The following is a 20,052-nucleotide window of genomic DNA, read 5'->3' as shown; positions in this document are numbered from 1 at the left end:
TACTGTTGTCCGTGACAGAAATGAACCCATCTCAGAAGCAAACATGTAGTTTTAATATACTTGTACTATTATTATATAGTCACAAAACAACAAAGTTTGTCAAACAAGTTTTAATAATTTTGATCAAATGAAGTGTTAATTTACATAATCTCACCTGCACAGGAATCTATAAATCTACATGAGGCTCCATAAGGAACATGGTCTGATGCTGTGAAGCCTCTTTTCAGATGGAAAGAAGAGCAGCAAACCTCTAGAAATTTGGATATGGAAATCAAACCCTTTTTTATGGATTTAGTTTCCTGGGTAGCACTGGGTATTGTTGGACTGTGTTATGACTGAGGTGCAACACAACAGCAGAGGTGACTCCTTTCTGAATCCCCCAGTTGAACAACATGTCTCCCCCTAGAGGGGAAAAGTCAGGGAGATCCAGAGGAGTTTTGATAGAGAAATAAGAATCTCACCAAGACTATTGCAGATGTATTATGTCCTAATATTAACATTTGGACACAACAACATGAGGAGGAAGAGTTAAGCAACCCTCAACAAGTATTCCAAGTAATATAGAAATATGGAAATCAACGACTTTTTTAATGTATTATATTTATCTGGGTTTCACTGGGTATTTTTTTTACAGCTGTGTTATGAATGTGGTGCAATAAATAAGAAAGCCATGAATTGTTTACTCTATTGCACATTTATTCTGTCCTAACATTAAAGTTAGGACATAACAACATGAGCAGGAACAGTTATGCAACCCTCAACAAGTACTCCAAGAAATAGCTTTCTGTCACATCTGTCAATTAAGTACATCTGTTTTTCTGCTCATCAAAAATTTACGGAAAACAAACAATTCAGAATTTTTATTGAAAATGTATAAATGTATATTATTCAAGTTCCTATTAATGTCAAAGCTTACAAAGTTAATTTGTTTAGCATTTTTGTTTGCTCACAATTTGTGTGAATTTCTAAATGATAAACAACAGGCTCCGCACAATGGTGAGAACACAGTGGGAAGCCGAGATTAAAGCCAGCCATACTCAGCTGTTCAGAGGACCAGGGAGCCAAAGTCTCACACAACCAAGGCCAAGAATTTCATGGGATTATGACTTTAACATTAATATGCAAGAGGACGGATCATATCTGGAGCATCCTTGACCGGAACAATGAGAGTTGTGTCAAGATGTCCATACGATGTGTTTCTAACCCCTCAGACAGACGGGGCTTGAGTGTCACACCGTGGTGAAGCTTGTCTTGTCTTGGGTTTTTGTCTCGTAACTTCCTGTTTTATTTTGAAGTCTAACTCTCCTCTCGTTTCAGGTCACTTGCCCTTCCTCATGTGTCACCGGTCTGATTGTCTCCCCTGATCCCTGATTGTTTCCACCTGTTCCCCATTACCCTCATGTGCTTATAGTCTGCGTCTTCCCTCTGTCCTGTGCCAAAGTGTTTCGTCTCAGTGTCGTTCATCAAGGCCACGTTCATAGCCGCCGAGCCTTTTTGGAAACTTATTACCAACCTCTTAGGAGAGTTTTTGTTTTGATTACTAAACTGCTCACTGACGCCTCAGCATTTGAGTCCTGATCGGACTCTCGGCCTGACATTGAGAAACTTGCACAAAGCCAGACGTGTTCTGCCTGAGCATCCAAAGCTGGGACTCCAACACCCGAGAGATCATGAGCCTTTATCTACGCTTCCTTTCTTTTATTAAGACATTGTTCCCCAAACTTGTTATCTCCAGCAGTCAGAAGCAGATGTTTAAATCATCTATTTGTACCTCTTGAATACTCATGAGAACTCAATCATTTGTTCATGAGCACAACATCTTTATTTTTGCATAAAGGTTCAAGTATTATATACATTTAGTTGTTAAGGTATTTGTTCTCTCATGGCTTGGTTTGTAGAAGAGTGAGTCCTGGTTGCGTTTTATGTTTTAAAAACAATGAATAAAACAAGATAAATGACTTCTATGTAGCTATTATGCAATTATTGTTCATAAAATCCCTGACCAGTGATACTGTTGTCCGTGACAGAAATGAACCTATCTCAGAAGCAAACATGTAGTTTTAATATACTTGTACTATTATTATATAGTCACAAAACAACAAAGTTTGTCAAACAAGTTTTAATAATCATTTTGATCAAATGAAGTGTTAACTTACATAATCTCACCTGCACAGGAATCTATAAACCTACATGAGGTATGGTCTGATGCTGTGAATTGCTGAAGATAGTTTATAAAAAGTATTATTATTTTAAACTTGAAGTTTTCTAAAACCAATGCTTCATTTGAAACATATATACAACAATAAAAATAAGAATCTCACCAAGTCTATTGCAGATTTATTAGGTCCTAACGTGAAAGTTTGGACATAACAACATGAGCAGGAAGAGTTTTGCAACTCTCAGTAAGTATTCCAATAAATATGGAAATCAACTCCTTTTTTTAATGGATTATGTTTTCTGGGTATTTGTGTACAGCTGTGTTATGATGGTGCAATCAAATAGCTGAAGTGACTATTGGACATTTGAGCAGGAACAGTTATGCAACCCTCAACAAGTTTTCCAAGAAATAGTTTTTGTTATCACATCTTTTAATGAAGTACATCTGTTTTTCTACTCAACAAAAAATACACAATTCAGATTTTGAAAAAAAAGGATATTATTACATTTTCCTCTCAATGTCATAGTTAAAAAAGTCAATCCGTTTAATATTTTTGTTTCTTAACAATTTGTGTGAATTTCCAAATTATAAACAATTTCCCCGCAACAAAACAATTCAAAATGGCCATAAAGTTGAATCAACCACTTAAAACTAAAATATAACAACGTGCATGAAGTCAGGGGTTATTGCAGAACATCTGTATTCGACTGCATTCGTTTTACTGAACATAACAATCTGACAGCTGAGTGAAATATGAACGTCTGTTCTCCACAATCAAAAGATGTAAAACCAGAGAGAATACTCTTCTGATGCTCTCTGAGGGATTAATAACTCATTTATTAATGACTGCAAAATACTGTTGTGGTTCAACTTTTGGTACAGACATTAATAACATTATTAAAAGTTGATTTAGAAAACACATACAAAGCATACCTATAAACATGTAAAACGTAGTATCTTGGACTGATGTCCCCTCTCTTCTCCCGCTCAGGTCCAAGAGGCAGCACCGGCTACCATGAGGCGCCGCACAATGGTGAGAACACAGTGAAGCCGAGATTAAAGCCAGCCGTGCTCAGCTGTTGAGAGGACCAGGGAGCCAACGTCTCACCAAACCAACGCCAAGAATTTCATGGGATTATGAATTCAAAACCAATATGCAAGAGTTGGGAAGATGACCGGGCCGAGGCAAACATGACCGGCCCGGTCATCTGAACTCGACCCCCTCTGACCCTCATCACACCTCTCGATCCACACTGGAGACACTGTATGCCATTGTTGCACTCTCAAGTCAATATGCACTGAATATTAGCAACCCCAGATAGTTTATGTTTATATCTCCGCATTATTTAATGTTAATTTCATCTGTCTACTGTTTAGTCTAACTTCTTACCAATAGTACTTGTAGAGCGCTTTATTTACTATCATCTGTATATCCTGGAGTTATTCTGATACTTTCTGTTGCACTTCTGGTTGTATGCCAAACTGCATTTCGTTGCTCTGTTCGTGTTCATGTGTAATGACAATAAAGTTGAATCTAATCTAATCTAATCTAATCTAATGACAGTCGGGATGGATTAGGATAGATTATAGATCATTATTACAGTTCACTGTTCCAAAATGTTGCACTTGCCAAGCAACAATCTCCAGGAGGAATACAGCACAAACACAAACATTATGAACTTCAGAATAATGAGGCGGTACTCCAGAGAACTTGAACAAATATGATTTATTCCTCAGAAACTGTACACCACCCACACTTACAACAACCGTCCACCCATTGCTCCATCCTTCCTCTTGCTTCATCTGTGCAACTTTATTGAACTTGGTAAATTCACAGCAACTCCAGTAAATGGTGGTGCATGTGCGTTGTTCCTTACAATGCTTTTTTTTATCAGTACAATATGCACTCTACCCATTACAATAACAATAATCGGCATTTACAGGAAATAATGGTGAACCGTGAGGCTGAGGATGTGCTCTCATTTTTCTCCGTCAGTGCTTACGAATTTTCTCTCGACCACACAACGTCTCCTCAGGCCGCTCACTACTTCCTTATGCATGAGCTGCAGCACGCCGCCGCCCAGAGAGCGGCGCGCTGCTCACTGCAGGACAAACACAGGTCAACATTCAGTATTCATGCAGCTACTTTCTGTAAACGACTCCCTGCTGCACCTGCTCTGGTCGTGTGACACGGAGGGTGAATTCCCTTTGTAGTTTAATGCAGAGAGTGTTGCGTTTGAATATTAAAATGTTGCCTGTTAATCTCATTCTTCGCTGATACATTCGAGCAGCGCGGTTCTGCAATGTCAGCAGGTTGTTCCCCTGATTGGCATCAGGCTGAAATATCTCACCAACAATGGGATTGATTGCCAGGACATTTAGTTGAGACATTGTGGTTCCACAGAGGAGTCCACTCTCATGACTTTGATCTCCTGACCTTTCCTCTAGCGGCACCAGCAGATTGACTGTTTCGGTTCTGGGGGAAACGTCTCAAAAACCAATGGATGGATTGCCATGAAATTTGCTCCTGGCATTCAAGTCCCTAATTTAATTCTAATAACTTTGAGGAGCCTCTGACTATTCATCATTATTAAGTCGACATTTCTATTTAACCAATATCTACACACTGAAACTCAGCTGTACTTTGTGTGTAGTTGGTAATCTGCCAGTATTAGCATGTTATTATGCTAAGATGCTAAACTGAGATGTCATCACAGCATCATCAGAGCATGTTATCAGGCAGATAACCCTAGAGTCTTATAGAGTCAAACCATTGATCTCGTGGCATTGATTACAGAGAAAGTTATGGAAACTCGAAGGGGGGAAAGGGACTGTATTTGTTCACATATTAAGAATATTATATTTATTTCACTTTTCAACATTCAACAGCTTCTTTTTACTTTTGTATCATCTTCCAACAAACTATCTCCCAGCGGACACAATTCCTCATGTGTATTCTTGAAAGACTTGGCTTTAAATAAAATGCTTTTCTTGTTATAACGGCAGTGGCTCTGTGCTGAGCTCGGTGACCTTACAGCAGTTTGCAGCCTGACCTTTATCCGGTTTGGCACCTCTGTAGATCTGAATGTTATTTGCCGCAACTTCCGGACAGTTTAAACTGGAAGACATATTTAAAAAAAGCCCTTTTGCATTTTTTTATTTCTTAGTTTAAACGTGACATAATCTCCATTCGTCTTTACTCATCCTTTTTTCCGTCTGCACTTTGCTCTTAGAAGAACATTTGTTCTTCAAAGGAAAATGCCACAGGAACTTACTTCAGACCTTTTTACAACTGTTGTATTTTTTTATGAGTCTGTGTTGCTCCTCACCCTGAGTTTCCTGTCGATAAGTGCATCAGCAACATTGCTGACCATTGTTCTTACATTAGAGTATGGCTATGACCTGCAGGGCTCCTATGTTTTTATACACGTCTCAATATAGTATGGGTTGTTCCGGCAGTGTCTCTTTTCAGGAATTTTTAAAGATAAGAAAAATCCCTTAATGTTTGTTGAGTGCAAAGAGTACCTTCAGAGGAAAGATAACTAATAAAAAAGTGGGTCTTCATTGTTGTATTATGATTATTATTATGATTATTATTATGATTATTACTACTATTATTAGTATTACTATTATTATTATTATTATTACTACTATTATTAGTATTACTATTATTATTATTACTATTTTTATTATTACGAGTATTAATATTATTACTACTATTATTATTATTATTATTATTACTAGTATTACTATTATGACAATTATTATTATTATTATTATTATTATTATTATTATTATTATTATTATTATTATTATTATTATTATTGTACTTTATTCTGCTCACTCACTATCATATAACCCGCCCGCTCCTCTGATGCCACATGGCTGCTGATGTCAAGCAAAGTCAATGCTGGGAACCTGAAGACAAAATGGTGCGTCCGTCCAGCAGGGTGAGCATGTGTGTGCAGTGGAGCCTGTAAGTGGGGATGAAAGAAGGGAGGAGGGAGAAAGAGAGAGAAAGAGACAATCAAATAAACAGATGATAAAATAACAACAACAACAGAGTATTTCCTATTATAGCCCTAGTGTGTGTGTGTGTTTTGTTGTTGTTGTATTTCTGAAGTTCAGCAGCCATATGATGAATTAGCCTGTGAATCCACCGGGGTCCTCCCACCCCGCTGCCTTCCCTCTCTCATCCGCCCACATGGATCGTCTGAGGAAATAAAATAGTGCAGAAGGTGACGCTCCTCAAAAGGCACAGAGAGAGGGAGAGACACAGAGAGAGGGAGAGACTCAGAGAGGGAGAGACACAGAGAGAGGGAGAGACACAAAGAGAGGGAGAGACACAGAGAGAGGGAGAGACACAGAGAGAGGGAGACACAGAGAGGGAGAGACTCAGAGAGAGGGAGAGACACAGAGAGGGAGAGACAGAGAGAGGGAGACACACAGAGAGGGAGAGACACAGAGGGAGAGACACAGAGGGAGAGACACAGAGAGAGAGACACAGAGAGAGAGACACAGAGGGAGAGACACAGAGGGAGAGACACAGAGGGAGAGACACAGAGGGAGAGAGACACAGAGGGAGAGACACAGAGAGAGAGACACAGAGAGAGGGAGACGCAGAGAGAGGGAGACGCAGAGAGAGGGAGACACAGAGAGAGGGAGACGCAGAGAGAGGGAGACACAGAGAGAGGGAGACACAGAGAGGGAGAGACACAGAGAGGGAGAGACACAGAGAGAGGGAGAGACACAGAGAGGGAGAGACACAGAGAGAGGGAGAGACACAGAGAGGGAGAGACACAGAGAGGGAGAGACACAGAGAGAGGGAGACACAGAGAGAGGGAGACACAGAGAGAGGGAGAGACACAGAGAGGTGTCTCCGGGCTGCATCTCCATTGAACACATTTGAGAGGGGGAGCCAGAGGAAGAGCTGAATGGTCCACCCGGGAGCGGACAGACACACTGTCACACACGCTGGCAATTATTATTTTTGAGGCAATAACAAAGAGGAGGAAGAGGAGGCTCTGAAATCGAAGGAAAATAGCACCAAAAAAAGAAAAAGAAGAAGCCAGTTTTTAGGGGGGGGACTTCTGCTTCACTTCACCCGAGAGACATCACCACAGCATGACCATACGCTGCAGCCCTAAGTAACAATATTCGGCAATAACGGAGTTTCACACCGAGGTATCAGCACACAGACGCTCGCCATCCTATTTTGATTTATTATATTCGGGGAAGGGGAGAAAAACAACAACTGGATGCCGGAGAAAAACTGGATCCGCTGTGAGATCACAAGAAAGCGCGATCCAACAAAGACAACTCCACTGTGATTGATCTGTAGCCTTGATGCGCGTGTCCTGGACCTGAAGCACGAGCAAGTGAGTCCACACCGTGTCTTATTAGTCTTTGTATTCTGCATGTATCGTGTGTTAACATAACGTATCGGCCAGCTCTAGAAGGGGGAACGCGTCTACATTCAACAAGTATCGGTTTATCCACAATAACTGAGCTGCATTTCCCTCGGTTGCCTGTTTGTGTTCGGATCCATCTTCAGAGGAATGAGCATGCGGGGGAAATGTTCATATTTGACTCATAAATCTCTTTACTGTGTTTTTTATTGTTATTTACAGCTGCCATAATACAAATAGAATAGCGGTATATGTTTATACACGTTTCTCTGTGCACACATGGTGGGTGTTTCCCCATCCACACCTCTGAGTGGCATGTATGCACATCCCTCTGTCTGTCTGCGTGCGCAACTGTTCCTATGCGTGCATTGCTTTGTGCATTTAATTGAACTTGCATGCGCCTTCACCTTCCGCTGCATGAAACACAACGCCTGTGAGTTTCGTAACGCCTCTTCTTCCTTCACTTTCCATGCGCATGCCAACTGGAATCCAGCGTGCTCTTCTCCTGATGGGAACTCTCTTCTTCCATTTGCTCTCTCGCACTGCTCCCCCCCCCCCCCCCTCTCCTCAATCCAGCTGGTGCTATTTTTAGACCGAGGGTAACCCAGAAAACACCCTTTTGATTTTAGCAACAACAAAAACGACGTGCTGTCAGTGGATTTGATGGGCAGAGTAGTGATGGGGATCGAGCTCATTATCCCTTTATACCTTTAAAAAAAAAGAATGTGTGACCTTGAGGCTGACCTCCAAGCTCACTTTTCATTCCCTCTCGTCTCCTTTGTTCCCCTGGTCTTGTTTTATTCCTTCACATTCAGAGCAAACTCCTCTCCCTCCTGTGGAAAGTCTAATCTGTGATCTACCCCTCCTCTTCGTCTAATCGCTGGCTAGTGCACGGGTCAGGAGTCAGTGCAGTAACACTTCTTCCATCATCCCATTCGTCTGGCCGGCCCTCTGAGCCACATCATTGCGCTGCTGGATCATATTGGTCCTAATCATGTAATAAGAGTAGCATCATTAATTAGAAGCCGGCAGGTTTAAATGACCTCAGAGACAGTCGGGAGGCGTTGAGGTTAAAGCTATTTGCTCCTGATGCAAATTCTGTAAGATCCATTCAGGTCCAAAAATATCGTTCCTTCCCGACATGACACACTATCACATTGCTCTTTTTTAAAATTCTTTTTTTCGCCTGCACTCTGTGTTCGGAGTTTTCTGACCTCTCCTTCACCACTCACTGACACTTGAAGGGAGCTGTAGCACCTCTTCCTCCATCGTTCCATTCACCCTGCCTCCTCCTGTCACGAGTGAAGTGTCACCCAGTGGGCATACCCCCCCCCCCCCCCCCCAATCAGAACATGTGTCCTCCTGTGGGCAGAACGGAGTTAGTCTTGGCCACTTGCCGGCCTTTCAGAGCTCCATTACAGGCTTCGTTTCTGCTGGTCTATTCCTGAAACTGGCTTTATGCATATTAATCATACTCAGCTAAAAGGAGCAACCCAGAAGCACAGGATTATTTTCTTTCTCATAAAAAAAAGTGTCATAGCAAGTTCCTCCGGGGTCTTGAGGGGATTGACCAATATACACCATGACGTCCACGTTTGTTTTTTTGGTGCTCCAGTATGTGTGGAATGGTCGGCCTCTGGAGGTTTCCACGCTGGTTGCCGAGTCGAGGAGCTGCCATCTCCTTTCTGCTGGCTTAATTGATTGGCTATTTAATACATGTTGTGGGAATTTGCCACTGGTGAGCTTTATTGTGATAATACCCCCCCCCCCCCCTGTGTACATCAACTGTCTCCGAGATACTGGGTCATTGTGTGTCCGTGTTTCTCTGTTTTTGTTCCTGCATATGCATCCTGTTGTTTTATTTTTATGCTCTCCATTCATTCATGAAAATCATTTTATTTTCATTCCTATTAATTCATTCCACCTATACCTCTCTCCACTATCTTCACGCTCGCACACACCTATCTGGCTTCTCCCCTCCTGCCAGATTCAGATTTACACCGGGAGGTGCAATGACAATTGGAGGAAGAGGGGAGAGGGGAGAGGGGAGAGGGGAGAGGAGAGAGGGGAGAGGGGAGAGGAGAGAGGAGAGAGGAGAGAGTGAAGGACACTGTGCGGCGTGACACCGCCTAAAAAGGGGCGGCGACCGCAGTGCTGCAGTGGCTCACTTTCTCCTGTTGGGGTCTCCTCAACACTGGGGAGTGTGAGCGAGAGAGAGAGGAGAGGAGAGAGAGATGAGGGGGAGAGGAATGAGGAAAGGAGGGAGGGGATTTGGGGGAACAGCGTGAAGCCTTGTGGGCGCATCCTTTGATGAGGTGGCGGGTGGGAAAAAATGGCTGCGCACCAGAAACACATACGTAATTCTTTGCACACACACACACACACACACACACACACACACACACACACACACACACACACACACACACACACACACACACACACACACACACACACACACATAAATGCATTTATACATTACACGCATGCCAGCAAAGCCTTCATTTCCCCCAACGGTACATTTGCCACTCAGCTCAGGGGTGCGCTTGTTTTACATCCCGACACATGTCCCCCTCCTCTCCTCCGCGCTCTCCATCATTTCCTTTCCTCGTGTTCGTGCTGCAGACCATTTCTACCCTCCGTGCCGACTCCTCCTCCACCTTTACATGCATTCAGGTGCTATCCTGCGCCACTGCGAGGTCCTTTTGTGTCCGCTCTGTCTCCTCCCCCACCTTTTCTTTTCTCCCTGGTTTCATTTCCCCCAAATTGCTTATTTTCCTCTCTCCGCTGCCTTACGTACGTCCCCCTTACTCTCTCTATCCTTTCCTCTCCTCAACTGTCCAACATCCCTTCTTCCCTCCTCCATCTCATCTCTCTTTCCATCCCACCCGTCCCCCTCGGTGATTGGTAAATATTTGGGCTTTTTCTGCCAACTGCTGGGTGTGTTGCGCTGTTGCGCAGAGCCAGAACACCTCAAAATTCCTCCCTTGCCTTCTCTTTCCGCCTCTCCCTTTCCCTCTCTGTGTGTGCTCTCCTCCCCCCCCCGTTCCTGCTGCTGGTACCTCACAGTCATTGCATCCTATAAGCCCGAGCTCCCTCCCCCTCTTGCTGCAGTGTTTCTGCTAATATATATTAGCGTCAGTGCAGCCCTCGTTCGTCTCCTCTAGCAGCCATGTTGTCTCTATCTATCCGTCCACTGCAGAAATCCTCTCCCTAAAAGGTTCAGCATAAATTAGCCTTATTTCGCCCTCAATGCTTTTCTTAGCCTGTTTGTTGCAGCCAGGTGTGTGTGTGTGTGTGTGTGTGTGTATGTACACGTCTCCTTCCCTCCCTCCCTCCCTCCTCTTTCCTCTCCCCTCCTTCTCGTTCTCTCTCCCCTCGTGTATGTGTGGTGGTGAGGCAGTAGTAGCATGGTGGCGCAGGACTCGGTGGCCAAGGCAGGAAATGCTGCAGGGGCGACTATGGGTCAGTTGTTAGCAGGTCCGCCTCTCAATCCGGGGGTTGGTGGTTCAATCCCCGCCCTAGTCGATGTGTCCTTGAGCAAGACACTTCACCCTGACTTGCTCCCTGTAGCTGCTCTACGGCGTATGGATGTAACAGGATTGTAAGTTGCTTTGGATAAAAGAGTCAGCTAAATGACATGTGGTGGAGAGTGTTCCTCCTCTCTGCATGCCCCCTCTCCTCACCCTCCTCTCCATTTTAACCTCATTCTTCATTCCTTATCATCTCTGTGCTTATTTCATCTCCACTGGATCTACACCCCCTGTTCATCTTATTTAGCTTCAGGCCCCACTCCATATCTCTCCTTCACATGTTTTATCCCCTCCACTCTCTGGTGGGTTTTCTTCTCCACTTGCACCACTGTCAGTGATGAAAGTGCTGAGGCGAGCTCTTAAAGAGATGTGCTCCCCCCCCCCCCCCCCCATTTTAAGATGAAACGTTGAAACTGCGTCAGTTTCCGCCGAAATACAACGAGAGCATTGAAACTCAGATGCCCTGAGCTCTTCCAGATCAGTAATCAAAGCAGTAGTTCATCTCGTTTAGTTTCAGTTAAACTTAAAAGTTTGAAAAAGTGTATTTAAAAAAAATCAATAAGCTCACCACACAGGACTCAGAGGGAACAGAACGGCATCCAACCACAGTTACAGACGTGTGGCGATCCGAGTATAACATATTCAGCAGTTCACATGAGCGACTAGCATCCCTCTGAAGGAGGAGTAAGGAGGTCACAAAGTAAAACCAGGGAACAACATTCATCCAATGCATAAAAGTTCCACAGTGAGATGATAGAAGTTGCATCTTGTAATTTTAGTATCCCGTCGTCCCAGAGAGAGAGAGAGATAGAGAGAGATAAAGAGTGTGCCTCTGTCCATGGTGCTGAAATATAGTCCATTCATTCCCTTCTGCAATTGTTTTCTCTCTGACTGCCTGACCTCGCTTCCTAGTACTTCAGTTTAAGATATGGTTGCCTGACATTACATCATTATTTGATTAAAGTAGTCTTGACTTCTTAGTTTTTAGTTGTAGAAATACAGAAAATTACTTTTTTCTCTCTCAAAAAAGCAGATTAAACCCATTGGATATTTGAGATGAGGTAGACATGTAAGGCTTCAGTGTCTTGCTGGCTCTGCATGTACAGTACGTACATGGTCGGCAGCTGCGCACATACAAAATTATTGTCCTTTAATGTCTCCGAACTCTGACTGCATACCCGTGCAATAACCTCGGTCTTAGTAGATCTTACCTCGGTGTTGTTAAGTCCAGGAGCTTCAAAAGTGAAAAAAGATAATTCTTGCACCAAAAAAACCAACAAAAATGTAAAGATTTGAGAGAAAAAGAAGACAGGAAACTTTCTGAACAAAAAGTAGTTTTTCCAGATAAAGAGTGAAATAATGAAAACAACAGAGTAAACACCAATAAGAAGTAAGAAAGAAAGAAAGACTGCATGGAGAGGACATGGGAGGAAGCAAAGGTCTGAGCAAAAAGAGGGGGAAAGAGTTGACCCAAAGTGAAGGAAGCGTACTTGGTAAAATGGAACGATTGGGACAGGAGGGGAAATGACAGAAAGATGTAAAATACAGTGAAGAATGGGGGAGAAAGAAGAAAGGAACGAGAGAAGGGCTGTGGATGGGAATAGGACCGGGATGTGAGAGGAGGAAGAGGAGCAAGAAAAGAAGCATTGATTCTCCTCCTTCAGCGAAATGTGATTCCTTTATGCGGAATATGAGAGCGAGCGAGGACGAGAAAGTGAGGGAGAGAGAGAGAGTAGTAGAGGAAGAGGGGGAGGGCCAGTGAGAGTCCACAGGCGAGGAGGGGGGAGGAGAGTGGTGCATTTCTTTGAATAGAGAGGAAGGTTAACAACAGAGATGCTGCGCATGCATGGCTTCCTCGCTGTGAATGCGTGTTGTTGTTTTTTAAAGCGCTGTGAGCCCCCCAGGAAGGCAACACAGCTCGCGGGAAAATAATTGGACCTCGCTGGGAGGAGAGAGAGAGAGAATAACTGGCTTTTTACTGCAGCACAATTCATTCACTTTTATAGTGCACTCTCGATGCTCTCCCCTCCGCACTCTCTCTCTCTCTCTCTCTCTCTCTCTTCAGCCCCCTTCCTCCATCAATAGGAGGAGAGACACTATTACACGAGCTGTTCCCTGAGTGTGCTGCATTCACTTTCCTCCACCTCTCTCTCGCTCTCTCTCTTTTCATCCTGCATCTTCGGTTCTTCGTCTGAGCCTGCCTTGTTTTCCTGATTGTCCTGCTTTCTCCATCCTTCCCATAAAAATCTGATTCATGACCTCCTCTCGCCCCTCAGATTCCCACTCTGCTGACTCTCCACCGCTTCTCCATCTGCATGTCTTTACACACACACACACACGCACACGCACACGCGCACACGCACACACACACACACACACACACACACACACACACACACACACACACACACACACACACACACACACACACACACACACACGCACACACACGCAGCGCATGGGAGAAGTGGCAGAGAGAGCGTTGCCATAATCGCCTGAGCCTCAGTGCGGTTGGAGGGGGCTGCAGCATTGTGTGTAGCACGCACATAGGCTGATTGAGGAGATCTAACATTAGGACGGACGGCGCACTCTCGGGAGGCAATTAACACCTACACACACACATGCTTATACACACAAACACACACACACACACACACACACACACACACACACACACACACACACACACACACACACACACACACACACACACACACACACACACACACACACACAAGCGCGCGCGGTGCTGCGCCACCTTACGTCAGAGAGGCATTCTTGGAAAAGGTGGAAATGAACCAGATTGACGGATACCCCGTTTCCCCCCGCTCCCTCCAGTCTTTCTGTCACTCTTTTCTCCTCACACGTCTTCGGGTGCTCGGGAGCAGCGTTGCTGCTGGTGGGGATGGGAGGGGGAGAAGGGGAGGGAGGGGGGGGGGGGCGGAACACCTTATTATCACAGTGGTGACAACAACCAGCCTGTGAGGATGCTGACTTATAAATGTGCTCCCCTACTGTCACATGTTGCACTAAGAAGTAGAAGGCATCGTTCTGCTCCAGGAGGCTATGTTCAAAAACACAATGTTGACACCCCTCGTCTCCCCAGCTCCACGTCACAACACTGCACCTGCACACGGTCGTGTTGTGTCCCTCCATCAGCTGATTGTCAAGTGAATAATTGCACATACCGCTGGCTTTAGCGGCGATTCTTATTGTAATGTTGATAATCCACATCTATTTCTCCCTTCTTCTAAAATTTCTGCCTTTTTTCCCTCCCTCTCTCTCTTTCTCTCTCTCTCCCCGCAGACTCCTCAGACTCCTCCCTCCTCCTCCCTTCGGTTTCTCTCATCCTCTCCCTCCCCCCCCGGTCCTCTATGCTCAGTTCGGTGTGTGTATCCTCTTTCAAAGGGCGCAAGGGTGGGAACAAGTCGTCCAACAAAGCATGTTACAGCGCAGACATGACTTGTCCGTCGGAAAGCGAGAAAATCGTGATAAACTGCGGCGGGGTGCGGCATGAGACCTACCGGAGCACCCTCAAAACGTTGCCCGGTACCCGTTTATCGTGGCTCACCGAGCCGGACGCGTTCAGCAACTTCGACTACGATCCCAAATTAGACGAGTTTTTCTTCGACCGCCACCCGACAGTGTTTTCCTTCATCCTCAACTATTACCGCACCGGGAAGTTGCACTGTCCCAACGATGTGTGCGGTCCCCTGTTCGAAGAGGAGCTGGCTTTCTGGGGTATCGATGAGACGGACGTGGAGGCGTGTTGCTGGATGAATTACCGGCAGCACCGGGATGCGGAGGAGGCACTGGACAGCTTTGAGAATCCAGAACCGGACGCGCTGGACGACGAACTGGCGCTGGGCGGCGCGGATGGGGACTTGAAAAGACTGTGCATGCAGGAGGACGCACGGAAAGCGGGCTGGTGGAAAACCTGGCAACCCCGAATATGGGCACTGTTTGAGGACCCGTATTCCTCCAAATATGCTCGGGTGAGTTACGTCTCTCCTGGAGGGACCAACTTGTGTGTGTACTGTTGCATATTCTGCCTCATGATGTCTCGCTGCTTGAGTCATGATAGCCTACGTTTTTTAAACTAAGTTTTTTTTAAAGGTTCTGTCCACATTATCATTGGAGCCAGTCCGTCATAATTAACTGCAGACTGACTGTCGGTATGCGTGTCATCCCAGACAGGATAGCTTAAATAGCAGGATATAGACCTCCTACTGCTATTGCATAATTAATGCTGATAGCATAGGGAAAATGGAAAATGGTATTGGAGCTATATCTATTGGTAGATGGGTACGAGTTGATACAACAACCACAGGTTTTGTCAAACGCAACGCCTCCATGTCTCAAACTGGATATGTTAAATGTTTCAGACCAGCTGCATTCACACCGAACCCGTTTTATTGTTGTCGTTATTCATATCGTCGCATCTTAAGAAGGTTGAATACATATCTGCCTCTAAACGCGGCACCCGTCTCGCCACCTACATCCAAACACCCTTATTAGGTCACACTTTGGTTTACAATGCACATCAATGCGCCGTATTTCATGCTAGTCTTATTTATTGTCGCACCACACGCGTCATACGACGCCCGATTTGTCCGCGTTGAAGTGCATGTCTCCACATAGCCTATGTCCTTGGTACTGCAACAGTCTGCTGTTTTTTTGTTTTTTTTTGCCAATCCCCTTTTGTCCCAGATGAATGCGATATGGCTTTTACGCACGGGATTTATGCTGTTACGCACACTTCGCTCCTATTTTGGAATAATCTTTATTGTTTTCATGTAAATACTTGATGATGTACATCTTAAAACCAAACGTTTGATGATATTTAATCATACAGGTGTATGAGTACCAAGCACTGGCTGTGTTTTTGATCTGTGCAACATGAAAACAGTTTCAGTGGGCTTGTGGTTCTTTTTTTTCTCAGACCCTCCAGATGGAACCAGCTGCTTGATCACAGCTGCTTTGATTTGTGTGTCATTGATTTAGTTTGATCACCCCTGTCTTGCACCCTGTCCTATTTTTCTGTTATGAGGGTGTGTAAGGACCATGGGATACTGTGCATGCATGCACACTCTGGAGAACATACACAACCAGACGGTCAGCTGAGACCTGCAGTGGCCAATTCATGCCATCATGATGAAAATAGCTTTTAAAATACATATTTTTCAAACATAAATCACCGCACTGTAAGCAATAGAAACTCTATCTATAATCACTGATGAAGAAAATAGCTGAAAACACAGAGCTGCAACTCTCTGTTTCCAAACACACACACCCACACACACACACCAGGTATAGATCTACACACCTGGATTCAGTTTCCTCCGAAGGAAGAGTAAAGTGTTGGGCTGTGACAGACAGATAGTCTGGTTTCGGCCACCTGATCCGCCTCTCTGGACTTGGGATCAGGCAGGAAGGGCTTCTCTAAGTGTCACTTTTATCCCAATCGTATTGATTCCTCACCATCCCACCCATCTCCTCCCCGATGCAACAACACAGCTCATAGTGGGCTGGTTCTTTTGCAGAAGGCCCAAGTGTTGCATGAGAAGGAGATAGCTTTGGGGTTTGCATTTCCAAATGACATAACAGTAAAGACAAAAGCAACATGCTTGACATGTTTCTGGAAACAGAAGTGGATTTGGTGCTGGATTCTAAATCATCGTTCATGAGGAGGCATCATTTGCAGTATTGCCATACCTTGGATTTAAGCTACCGTACATGCTGCCTAGCTGATAGAATTTTGTATATTATGTAATGATCAGTTTGACACCATATCCTCTTGTTACAGTGGCCGAGAGCCCACGAATCATACAAACACATTCTTTGAGCGTAGCGGTGTCAGATCGTGGTGTTTGCGACGGCTCGTTGGGGTTATGCCGGATACGGTGCAGGTGGGATTCATTTCAATGGCTGCCGCTGTGGCTGTGGGTGATCACAGCCCTGTTTCTCTCTGTGGGTCTAATATGCAGCGTTGTGACCCAGATCACTTGTTTTTTTCCCCACCCTCACTCTTTCTGAAAGCATCATGTCCAACCTGGCGGAACCTCTTGGTCTTTTCAGTCCCGTGGGATGCAAATTAAATGTGGAGAGAAAAAAACGAAGAGATACAGAGCGGCTAGGACAGGGAAAACAAATTGTAGACGCTGGTGTAGAAATACAATGAGACAGATGAGAGCGAGAAATAGAATGAGGAAGCGGGAGATGAGAGGAAATAAACCGGATCGGAGACAATGCTCTAATGATTGAAGGTGTTTTTGTTTGTGTGGCCGTGTAGCGCATTAGCAATCAATGTTTTGATGCATGCGGTGCTTTCACCAAAAAAACATGAAAATCTCCACCTCCTTCTCGGCTCGTGATCGTGCGGAGCTCGCTCGCTCGTGGATCTAGCGTAGCAGCACACGCATGTACAAACACACACACGCTGGTGTCGGCGCTGGCTTTTCTGCTGCAGTAGACACGGGAAAAGAGGAGGGGGAGCACTGGAGGAAGAGAAAAGAGGTAGAGTGGGAGTGGAAGGGAGAGACAGAGCGAGGCAAATGGAGAAGGGGTGAGATAGCAGAGGGAAATAGAGGGGAAAATGAACTGAAGGGCCGAGACGGATACGGAGGGAGATGAAGAGGAGGAAGAGGGGTATTGTGATAAACAGGGAGGAGGTGTCAACACAGGGAGAAAGACGTTGGATGATGGGGTGGGGACCCTTGTCTTCGCATCTTCGATTATCTGTGAAGGCTTGAGCCATCCAATCTTCCTACCCGGCCCTCCCGCCTGCCTATTGATTGATAACTAATTGATTATCTTCTCTTTTGTCTGTTTTTAAAGCCCTTTTCTCCTCCTCTATCACCTCTTAAAATCTGAGAATGCTCACGAGGACTAATGCTTGAATGATATTACAATCGTTAACCCATTGACAACATTTATGGATGTATATGTTTCTGTCTCATGAGGTGTTATACAATATGATGTGTATCTGATTTCTTATTGATCTGTGCCTGGTTGACATATAGGGCTGTTCTAGGATTTTTTGACATATTTTGCTCAACTATCTTACTGTTTTAAACTCTAACCTTTCTTATGACAATGATCCTAATTGAATTTCCAAGGATCCAGTTATTGATGAACTGTAGTTATTGTGTTGTTTTTTTGTCATTGAAGGTAATCTAATACGTAATTACTTGACACTCAATTTATGTTGTCGAATGAAGTTAGAAAATAGCCCTTGAAATAAAGGATATTTTGGAAAAATTAGATGTACATGTTACTAAAGGAATATAGACATTTTAAGTATGCCAGATTACATACGCATATACACAAAAAAGCTGTAAACTTTGCTGAGCATTGAGCAGTTAATATTGGACATCAAAAGTCTGGATGAAGGAAGTTAAGTAAAGTATATGGGAAACAGATTAACATATATGGCAAAAAAAGTATTTTGCCATTTTCAATTCATTGCTAAGCATCTGTCTGGAGCCCTATGATGTCGTGCCACTGTCCCACAGATTTAGCAGTTTGTGTCACATCCTGTTTGGCACCAGAAGTTCACGGGTTGTCAACAATCTCCTGACAGAGCTCCATTTGTAGTTCAGAATGTACAAGATGACCCTTTGCCCCCTCCGAACCGGACTTTGTGTGCCTGTCTTTGGTTCATCTTCTGGGGAGCGGCACTGTGTCCGGCACCCTGAAGGTCACGTCTAGAGGTCCATTGTCTGCTGTCCTTTTCCCACAGTGCTGTCGTCAACACACACGTGACCTGCCGCTGTGCCCAAGAAACGAGGAAGAGCACTGGTGGGCAGGAAATGGAAGAACATATGTATTGATAGGCATCAGTGTATATTATGGGTTATGTATAGAGATGATGTATACATAGAGATGATGTTGGGTGGAAGATAAATTGGCCGAGGGCCGAGTGTTGGTAATTGTTTTTGGTAACATTGCGTTACATTTTTGGTCCATGAGACAAAGAAGATACTTTCTTTGTGGATTTGGAAATACTAAAGTCAAGTTTGTACTTCTCCAACTTGCCATGTAACAAACCGGTGTTGTTCTCTGTTTCTCAGATGTTCTATTCACAAGTATTAGACTATTTTATACTTGTTTACTTCTATTTTCGAATCGTCTTGTGACTAGTTTGGTGAGCCCCAGGGCCACATTACTCCATGTAGTTCCACAGAGTTCTACGTAGTTCTAAGTAGTTCCATGTAGTTCTAAGTAGTTCCATCTAGTTCTAAGTAGATCCATGTAGTTCTAAGTAGTTCCATCTAGTTCTAAGTAGTTCCATGTAGTTCCATGTAGTTCGAAGTAGTTCCATCTAGTTCTAAGTAGATCCATGTAGTTCTAAGTAGTTCCATCTAGTTCTAAGTAGTTCCATGTAGTTCCATGTAGTTCTAAGTAGTTCCATGTAGTTCCATGTAGTTCTAAGTAGTTCCATCTAGTTCTAAGTAGTTCCATGTAGTTCCATGTAGTTCGAAGTAGTTCCATCTAGTTCTAAGTAGTTCCATGTAGTTCCATGTAGTTCTAAGTAGTTCCATGTAGTTCTAAGTAGTTCCATGTAGTTAAGTAGTTCATGTAGTTCTAAGTAGTTCCATGTAGTTCTAAGTAGTTCCATGTAGTTCCATGTAGTTCCATGTAGTTCTAAGTAGTTCCATGTAGTTCTAAGTAGTTCCATGTAGTTCTAGGTAGTTCCATCTAGTTCTAAGTAGTTCCATGTAGTTCTAAGTAGTTCCATGTAGTTCCATGTAGTTCGAAGTAGTTCCATCTAGTTCTAAGTAGTTCCATGTAGTTCCATGTAGTTCTAAGTAGTTCCATGTAGTTCTAAGTAGTTCCATGTAGTTCGAAGTAGTTCCATCTAGTTCTAAGTAGTTCCATGTAGTTCCATGTAGTTCTAAGTAGTTCCATGTAGTTCTAAGTAGTTCCATGTAGTTCTAAGTAGTTCCATGTA

General features: G+C 44.1%; 1 protein-coding gene across 5 annotated transcripts in view; it reads left to right on the top strand.

Moving 5' to 3' along the window:
- The first annotated feature begins 7,337 nt into the window (after nucleotides 1-7,337).
- LOC130203269 (potassium voltage-gated channel subfamily C member 1-like) overlaps nucleotides 7,338-20,052 on the top strand; it is a 50,760-nt gene continuing 38,045 nt past the window's right edge. For 3 of the 5 annotated variants that reach the window (XR_008833477.1, XM_056429257.1, XM_056429259.1), the window contains exons 1-2: nucleotides 7,338-7,536; nucleotides 14,406-15,094. Coding sequence is in view for 4 of the 5 variants with exons in the window: in XM_056429257.1 (XP_056285232.1) it covers nucleotides 14,474-15,094 (621 nt within the window). In the remaining variant the exon portion in view is untranslated. The remainder of the gene's footprint in view (nucleotides 7,537-14,405; nucleotides 15,095-20,052) is intronic. The other 2 variants (XM_056429256.1, XM_056429255.1) reach the window with 1 other exon arrangement.

This window comes from Pseudoliparis swirei, chromosome 13, assembly GCF_029220125.1.
Source record: "Pseudoliparis swirei isolate HS2019 ecotype Mariana Trench chromosome 13, NWPU_hadal_v1, whole genome shotgun sequence".
NCBI lineage: Eukaryota > Metazoa > Chordata > Actinopteri > Perciformes > Liparidae > Pseudoliparis > Pseudoliparis swirei.
The sequence above is the reverse complement of the archived record's forward strand: the minus strand, read 5'-3'. Positions and strand labels throughout refer to the sequence as shown.